Source organism: Nicotiana tabacum, chromosome 20 (assembly GCF_000715075.1).
Source record: "Nicotiana tabacum cultivar K326 chromosome 20, ASM71507v2, whole genome shotgun sequence".
In the NCBI taxonomy this organism is placed as follows: Eukaryota; Viridiplantae; Streptophyta; class Magnoliopsida; order Solanales; family Solanaceae; genus Nicotiana; species Nicotiana tabacum.
In genome coordinates, this window is record NC_134099.1 from 83,927,905 (window position 1) to 83,937,383 (window position 9,479).

The window sequence follows — 9,479 nt, forward strand, 5'->3', positions numbered from 1 at the left end:
GAAAATGTGACCTATCACCTATACATAGTGGAAAAATAAAAAAGGTACATACAAGGAAAATAGTTGGGACGACAAGGTCAGTGATTTTTTAAATGTTAGGCGACCTCCAATGAAAGTTGCCAAACAAAAGAAGGCTGCCCCAACTACCTCAACAAGGTCCAACCGTTCAAAAAAGAAATGATGATTTTTGAATACTTTTTGAACACGGTTGAGGAAAACAACAAAGAACTGCAAATTGAAGATTTTACATGTTTGGAAAAGAAGGGACATGAACCAAATTGGTACTTCATTCTATTATACCACTTTATTAGTATTCTCATTTGTAATATCATCACAGAGTATGTTATAAACTCTGTGATGATAATTGAATATTTGGTACTCTCCAGTTCTTATTTTTTACATGCGTGCTAGTAGGTGAGGCCTTTTCATTGACTCAATAGGATTAGTAAGGTAAGGTTTAGCCCGGTTTGAGTTGCCTTGGTCCTATGCCTTTGGAAAAATATCCACACGGCTATGAGATTATATGCCTTCGTGAGACTTTGCCGGCAGCTACACCATGAATCCTCTACATGAGGCTGTCATCATAACGCAATGTGAGGTGCAGAGGAGTGATTATATAGCCAAGGCATATAGGTAACAATACCGGTGCTATTGTCCCCCTTATTTGTACTGTTCCTAATTGTTGTATTTTCTGTTTTTTTTTATTAATAAAAAAATAGCCCTAGGCACTTGCCTAGCGGATTGCTAAAAAAAAAAAAACCTAACCTCAGTGGGTGAATATTGAGCGGTAACCCGATGATAGAATTGTTAACCTTCACTTTAAAGGTACCATCTAATTCACGCGTTTTTCTTCTTCTTTCTTCCACATGTCCAATTTTTTTTTGTTTGTAATTGACCGTGGCGCAGGGAACAGATTTGTCTAGTGTAAGGCAATAAGTATAAATAGTTAATTCAACAAACAACATTAAAATCGAGAACTCTTCTCCATTCTCTCTATCTCCTCTCTCTTTCTCTCTATCTCCCCATTTTTCTTTCTTCGTTCTTGGTGCTTCTTACTTCCATTGAATCACCTCTATTTTTTTCTTCCCTTTCCCCTGTCACAGGGGGAAAGAAAACCAAAACGAAGAAGAAATAAGAAAAAATATATATATAATCAAGAAAACACCCACTATAAAAAAGAAAATCTTTGATCATCTTTTTTGCTCTATATATATATATGGCTTTAGAAGATGATACATTATTTCTTGATTCCCTGAATTCACCATCAGCTACGTCTTCATCAGCGTCGCTTGATCTTGATCATTCATTTGAATATTCATCAACAACACCTTCTTCTTCTTCTCCATCTCAGCCTTTGTCTTTGCCTAGGAACTCTTCTTTAACAAAGCTCAACGCACGTGCAGCTGCATTCATTCCACGTAGCTCGTCTTCGCCTTCCTTGTCGTCTGCCATGTTGGCGAAATCGTCCTCGTCGCCATCATTGGCGTCACTTTCTCGTTCTGCATCCCGAGCTGATTCACATCAGCCCGGGAACGGGATCGGGCCTGGACCCGTTATCCCGCAGAATGGACAGACGGTCGTGCATGTTATTGCTACGCCTGCAGCGACTTTTCATCAGATCACGACACATGTACCTGGTGTCCAGAATTACATATATACATCTCAATTGCCTGTGCAATATCCATACGGTGGCATTGGTAAAGGATTTGTTGATCATGGGGGTATGCCCGCGGTGGTGGTTATTGGTGCTGATTCTGATCTGAATAATGCAGGGTTAAGTGAAGAAGCTTGTCAAAAAATTGTTAATCAGGCAAGCATAAATCTCTCTGTAGCTATTAATCAAATGTGTTTTTCTTCATAATTATGATGTCCTCGTCTAATTTTATAAGGATCAAATGTCTTCTTTAACATTATTCTTTATGTTTATTTTGTTTCTCAATTTAACATTCTTTTTGTTCCTTGCACTGAATTAACTCAAATGTTTAATAGGAATTAGATGTTAAACGCTTCCAAATAGAAAAACTTCAATTATTCTTCTTCATTGGATAGGAGCAGAAAAGGAGGTGATGTCTATACTCAAATTTTTCATGAATCTCAATGACAATGATCAAGGATTGATGGTGCCATAAATATTTTCCGAATAAACATAATTTTGCATAAAGATTTCTTTTTAGCATTGCCTCAACCTCTTGGTAACATCGTTGGTCTCATATGTGTATCGTGCTTTTGAGGACTTGAAATGTAGGGTGGTAAACTATCCATAGTTGATAATTGCATGTATAGTATGGTCATAGACACCGATGAGCAGAGGCGGATCCACAATGTATTAGATAGGTTCACGTGAACCCAATAATTTTTGTTCAGACCCGATATATGTATTAAGAAATCCAAAAAATATTTGACTGTGAACATAGTTCTTATTGTATATTAATTTGTGTGGTTGCTGAAACTTCAAATTCCATCTGCGACACCAAGAGCATTTGTAATCTGTGTCTTCATATTTCTTTCTTTGCTTTTTCTAACTGGGATTTACTTCCATTCTCTGTAGGTGGAGTTTTATTTTAGTGATATAAATCTGGCAACAACTGATCATTTAATAAGGATTATGTTCAAGGATCCAGAAGGATATGGTAAGATTTTTGTTAGCCTTATTAGAGTAATCTTATCTTCATTTATAATTCAACATTACTATTATCTGATGAATCCTTTGACTTCTTTTTTATTTTTTTTCTATGTTGTAGTACCAATGTCAGTGGTTGCATCATTCAAGAAGATTAAAGCTCTCACAAGTAGTCATGCCCTGGTTGCAAAAATTCTGCGGACCTCAACAAAGCTTGTGAGTTTTTCCTCTTCACTTTCCTCCGTTCCCTCGCCTGTCATTCCAATCCAACCCTGAAGATCTCACTTGAAATATTTTTGCTACCTGCAATTCACGTGGTTCCACGATTGTGGTCCTGATTCTTACATTATTTTCTTTATAATATTATTCATCTCACATATTAGTTTATTTTGATTTCTCTGCTTCTAGGTGGTGAGTGAAGATGGAAAGAAGGTTAGACGCCAATTTCCGCTGAGTGAAAAGGACTTGGAAGAGCTGCAAGTAAGTTATATTTTTCTAATGCTAGTGGTTTCAGTTGCTGTCTTGAACAATACAGTCATAATGTATTGATCTGTTAGAACAAGGACAGTTTATGAGTTAGTGAAACATTTATGTTTTCCCCCTAATTGTTTCATCTCATATTTTCGTCAATGTTCGCATTGTCTTTCGGTTGTCTGGTTGTACTTTTAACACGTTGATTCTGTCTTTTTTTAGTCTCGCATAGTGGTTGCTGAGAATTTACCCGAGGATCACTGCCACCAGAACCTCATGAAGATTTTCTCAGCAGTTGGAAGGTATACTAGTTTTCATGCAGCTGTAAACAAGATAGTTTAAGGAAATGCGCAACTCATTTTTTAATTAATTGTTTCAGCGTAAAAATGATTCGGACATGCCAACCTCAGTCTTCCAATGGTGGGGCTTCTTCAGCATCTAGAACTGGAAAATCAGATAGCACACTGTATAGTACCAAGGTGCGCATTAGACATTTGATTTTCTAGTGTTAGTTTTCAATGTGGTATCAAGTGTTAAGAGGCGGCGTTGGTGTCTTTTTCCTACTACAACAACAACAACCCAGTATAATCCCACAAGTGGGGTCTGGGGAGGGTAATATGTACGCAGACCTTACCCCTACCCCGAAGGGTAGAGAGGCTGTTTCCAGAAGACCCTCGGCTCAAAAAGCAACAGAAGCCGCTATATTAGTACCATATAAATGCATAATAAAATAACAACAATACAATAGATATGAAATACAGAACACAAAATACGAAAACGATGGCTGGTATAGTAAAACTAGCAGGTAAAGCCCTGCATCAATAGACGACCAATGACATTCTTAGTCTAACTCCTAACTGGCTAGTCTCACTCTATTGTGCTGTAGAAATATTCACAACTCTCCCCTAACCTACAACCTTAATACTCGACCTTCATAATTCCCTGTCAAGGGCCATGTCCTCAGTAATCCTAAGTCGCGCCATGTCCTGTCTGATCACCTCTCCCCAATACTTCTGAGGTCGTCCTCTACCTCTCCGCGTGCCCACTACCGCCAGTCGCTCACACCTCCTCACCGGTGCATCAGTTCTCCTCCTCTGAATGTGCCCGAACCATCTGAGTCTTGCTTCCCGCATCTTGTCCTCCATGGGGCCACACCCACCTTCTCTCGAATATCTTCATTCTTAATCTTATCCATTCTTGTATGCCCGCACATCCACCTCAACATCCTCATCTCTGCTACTTTCATCTTCTGGATGTGTGAGTTCTTTATCGGCCAACATTCAGTTCCATATAACATGGCAGGCCTAACCACTGCTCTATAAAACTTACCTTTTAGTAACGGTGGCACTTTCTTATCACACAAGACTCCCGACGCTAACCTCCACTTCATCCACCCCACCCCTATGCGGTGTGTGACATCCTCCTCAATCTCCCCGATCCCCTGAATAACCGATCCAAGGTACTTGAAACTACCCCTCTTGGGAATGACTTGAGAGTCAAGCCTCACTTCAACTCCCGCTTCTGTCGGCTCAACTCCAAATTTGCACTCGAGGTATTCCGTCTTCGTTCTGCTCAACTTGAAACCTTTAGACTCAAGAGCATGTCTCCAAATCTCTAGCCTCTCGTTGACGCCGCCTCGTGTCTCGTCAATTAGAATAATGTCATCAGCAAATAACATGCACCATGACACCTCCCCTTGAATATGATGAGTCAGTGCATCCATCACCAGGGAAAATAGGAATGGGCTGAGCGCAGACCCTTGGTGCAACCCCGTAATAACTGGAAAATGTTCAGAGTCGCCTCCTACTGTCCTAACCCGAGTCTTAGCTCCATCATACATGTCTTTAATCACCCTAATATAGTCAATCGGTACCACTTTATCCTCTAAGCAGCTCCATAAGACCTCCCTAGGAACCCTATCGTACGCTTTCTCCAGATCAATAAACACCATGTGAAGATCCTTCTTCCTATCCCTGTACTGTTCCACCATCCTCCTAATAAGGTGGATAGCTTCTGTGGTAGATCGCCCCGGCATGAACCCGAACTGGTTGTCTGAAATAGACACCGTCCTTCGCACTCTCATTTCTACCACTCTCTCCCAAACTCTCATGGTATGACTTAGTAATTTGATGCCCCTATAGTTGTTACAGCTCTGGACATCACCTTTGTTCTTATACAACGGGACCATTGTACTCCACCTCCACTCTTCAGGCATCCTATTAGTCTTGAATATAACACTAAACAATGCAGTAAGCCATTCCAAGCCTGCTCTACCCACACACCTCCACAGTTCAACCGGGATTTCGTCTGGCCCGGTAGCTCTGCCCCTTCTCATCTTACGCATTACCTCCATGACTTCATCGATCTCAATGTCCCTACAATTACTTAATTCACGGTGACTGTCGGCATTCCTCGATTCCCCAGGTCTAATATCTTGATCTCCTTCTTCACTTAGAAGTTTATGAAAGTAGGTCTTCCACCTCTTCTTAATCTGGTCATCTCCCATCAAGACTTTGCCGTCATCATCTTTTATGAACCTCACCTGGTCTAGATCTCGAGTTGTCCTCTCTCTCACCTTAGCGAGTCGGAATAACTTCTTCTCCCCGCCTTTGTTTCTTAGTTCCTCATACAAACGAGCAAAAGCTGTCGTCTTAGCCTCCGTCACTGCCATCTTTGCCTCCTTCCTAGCTACCTTATACCTTTGACTGTTCTCTCTCTTCTCCTCCTCGTTAGTGCTCCCTACTAACCGCAGGTAAGTCGCCTTCTTCGCTTCCACTTTACCTTGGACAACTGCATTCCACCACCAATCTCCTTTGTGACCACCATTGCGGCCCGTAGATATCCCTAACACCTCTCTCGCCGCCTTTCTTATACAGTCCGCCGTCGTCGACCACATTGTGTTTGCGTCCCCACCACTTCTCCAAGCTCCCATTGCCGATAACCTTCCTTCCAACTCTTTAGCTTTATCCTTAGTTAAGGCGCCCCACCTAATCCTGGGGCGTCCTTGTACTGACCTCTTCTTCCTCCTTATCCTAATACAAATGTTCATCACCAAAAGCCTATGCTGCGTTGAGAGGGTCTCACCTGGGATAACCTTGCAGTCCTCGCACAACCTTCTGTCGCATCTCCTAAGGAGGAGATAGTCAATCTGAGTCTTCGCCACCGAATTTTGGTAAGTAACCAAATGTTCATCCCGCTTCGTAAAACTCGAGTTCGCAATGACTAGATCGAAAGCCTTGGCAAAGTCTAACAGCGCAATGCCCCCTCCGTTCCGCTCTCCGAAACCAAAGCCGCCATGCACCTCAGTGTACCCACCTGCAGATGACCCAATATAACCATTGAAATCTCCTCCTATGAATAACCTCTCAGAAGGCGGTATCCTACGAACAATCTCATCCAACCCCTCCCAAAAGCGCCTCTTAATATCCTCATCCAAGCCTGCTTGCGGTGCGTACGCGCTAACGACATTTAAAGTACCCTCACCTACCACCAACTTAATAGTCATTAGTCTATTAAGTTGACAATTGTTTGAGTACAGCTGACAATGCATATTGTTAGCAGCAAAATAATGAAACCAAAATAGAGTAAAATTGCTGCTGCTATTTTTTGGAAGCCTGGCATATAAAATGAGTAGTTTTTGTTGTCTATATTAATCTTTGGAACATTTTGTTCATTTCAAGAATCTGAATTGAAATTTCTAAACGCAGTTGCATGCATTTGTGGAATACGAATCAGTTGAATTGGCTGAGAAGGCGGTAAGTAAATAAAAACTTGTTTAATAATGACATCATAGGTCATCTATCTCTGGACCCTTTAACACTTTGCGGTCTTATTTTGCAGGTTATGGAGCTAAACGATGAGAATAACTGGAGAAATGGTCTGAAACTCCGCATATTGAACAGGTGCACGGTATGTATTGGACATAATTTTCCCTGATAGTTAAGTTGGAACTGCATCCTAAAAGCAGTATGGTTTTCAACGTGCCTTTTAGTGAAATTCGAATGTCATATAATTAGTGATGTAAGGTGGTTCTGTTGTGGGTTTCAGAACTGATGATTAGTGTTCCTGGCATTGTTAAGATTTTTAAAGTCCAAATATGTTAGTCGTAAGATAAATGTATGTTGAACTTCTTGACTGTTGAGAAGTTAGAGCTTCTGACTTCCTTGGATAAGCTTTCTCTAGTACTCTTGGATTCTTGTTTATTAAGTATTTATGAGTTTTGGTTGAATTCACAGGGAAAATCTGGTCAAAATCGAGGGAAGAAAGTCGGTCATGAGAGTGTGCTCAACTTCAAGGAAGAAGATGCTTTCGGATCAGAGGCCAGCGAGAAACATAACGAAGACTTATGGCACCACTTTGATACTCACTTGAGTGACCTTGCAGTAAGTTATTTTTCAGACATGCATGAATATGGCGCAAATAATCGTGCAGGATATTTCTGTATGAACATATAATATTCCCCCATTATGTAATGTAGTGATTAAATTTGCTGGTGTGTTAAATTAACTATTTGGTAGGAGGAACATGGCACTGATGGGCTGAGGAAAGGGCTCAATCGCAGTTGGATTAAGGGACAGGGTCAGGGACGCGGACGTCTCCAGTTTCATCAAAACAATCGTGGAGGTCATTTAGGCGGAGCTCCCACATCAACTATGAGGCGTGCATACAGTGTGGGGAGTGCACTGTCAAACTTCAATCGTGTTAGTCTAGCAGGGCATCCCTCTATGCTTTCTGAGCAGTCAGCACCAGCCAAGCAAGCTTCCGTTCCTCGGATGCCAGATGGCACTAGAGGATTTTCCATGGGTCGAGGTAAGCCAGTTGCTATTAAAACAGCATAATGAATCGGTGGTTATGTGGTGAGCATTTCCAGATGGAGAAGTGGGAATGTGCTCCTTTTTTTGCAGTAAGTATTGATGGCAGGGTCAATCCAGTGGATCGAGCTGGTATAAATGAATCAGCGGATTGAATCAACTTGTCTTCCTATTGTGTTGTTAAAGCAGAGATCTTGCAGAAAAGCTGTGTTTTTTGTAAATTTTATTCATTAGGGTTCCATCATTGTGTAAAACTGAAGCAAAACCTGAGGGATTAACGTAAAGTTATACAGATGTAGTAAAGAATCCTCCCCTTTCCTCTCCCCTCTAGCTTCATCTTAGTTTTTTTTGTGTATACTAACAGAAATTGAATATTATCTATACTATATAAATGATTGGAGGTTCTCATAGGAAAATTTAATAGCATGATCACACGACTCTGAACTCGAACCTCACCTTCTGAATAGGTGACTGATAATGGACTAACAGCAGCAAGTAAGGCAGTTGGAACATAGATCTCCAATTACAGTAACATCAAGACAATGAGTAGAGTAGAGGAGGTACCAATGAGAAATATGGAAAACAGCCAATTTTGCATGCCACAGACCTTTATGGTGATGATCAAAATAGACATCCAAAAGCTTGCAGAAGTATTTGGAAAACTTTTTATTGGACTTTGTCAACTCTTCTCTATCAGGAGTAAATAGATATATAATTAAGATAGACGCAATTTAGAGAAGTTTACAGTACCAGAGTAAGGACAACTTGATGAGTAATGTCTAATCCAACGGACAGAACATCAGCACCACAGGTAAATACAATATCAGCAGCAGTTGGATCTTTGAAGATCTAGTGCAGACGACGAATAAAAATGAAACGGGGGGAGAAGTATATAATACTGCTCAAGCCAGTACATTAATGAATGCTAAGTAGTGCTAGGAAATAGTTCAAAGAAATGTAGGAAATTTTTTACCAGATGTAAAGCATTTCTGGTGGCCAGATCTAGTTGTGTGGAAATTATATTGTTGTGAGCCCAATCACTGTTAAGCTAAGATTCTGCCATGAAAATGGAGATTAAGGAAGAAGAAAACCCTAGTCTTAAAAGGAACGAGAGAAGCGATTGAGACTTGAGGTAAATAAAATGAAAGTCTCGTTAATTGGAAAAACTACAGAATGGACCTGCTAGTTATTTACAAAAGAACATAATTAAAACCGGATAAGGGCCGGGTCCCTAAATGAAAAATAAAGCCCAGTATGAAATGATCAACCTGGATCTGTTTTGGTTGGGCTTGGTACTTGGACTCCATCACCCCTCCTCAAGCTGGAGGGTGGGAACACACCCAACTTGGACAATAGCCTGTGATGAGGAATACTTGTCAAGGCCTTAGTCAAAACATCAGCAAGTTGGTGAGTTGTGGAGATATGGTGAAGAGAGATTAAACCAATGGAAAGCACATCACGAACATAATGACAATCAACCTCTATATGTTTGGTGCGCTCGTGAAACACATGATTCTTAGCAATGTGAAGGGTAGTCTGACTATCACAATACACGGGGATACGAGAAGAGATCACCA

At 40.8% G+C, this 9,479-nt stretch overlaps 1 protein-coding gene across 1 annotated transcript; it reads left to right on the top strand.

Moving 5' to 3' along the window:
* Positions 1 to 971: 971 nt before the first annotated feature.
* On the top strand, positions 972 to 8,308 carry LOC107817540 (la-related protein 6B-like). The gene is made up of 10 exons (XM_016643391.2): positions 972 to 1,810; positions 2,549 to 2,630; positions 2,742 to 2,836; positions 3,029 to 3,100; positions 3,314 to 3,393; positions 3,471 to 3,570; positions 6,799 to 6,846; positions 6,932 to 7,000; positions 7,327 to 7,473; positions 7,609 to 8,308. The coding sequence occupies exons 1-10, from the start codon at positions 1,217 to 1,219 to the stop codon at positions 7,927 to 7,929; spliced, it is 1,608 nt and encodes a 535-aa protein (XP_016498877.1). The 5' UTR covers positions 972 to 1,216; the 3' UTR covers positions 7,930 to 8,308.
* The last annotated feature ends 1,171 nt before the right edge of the window (positions 8,309 to 9,479 follow it).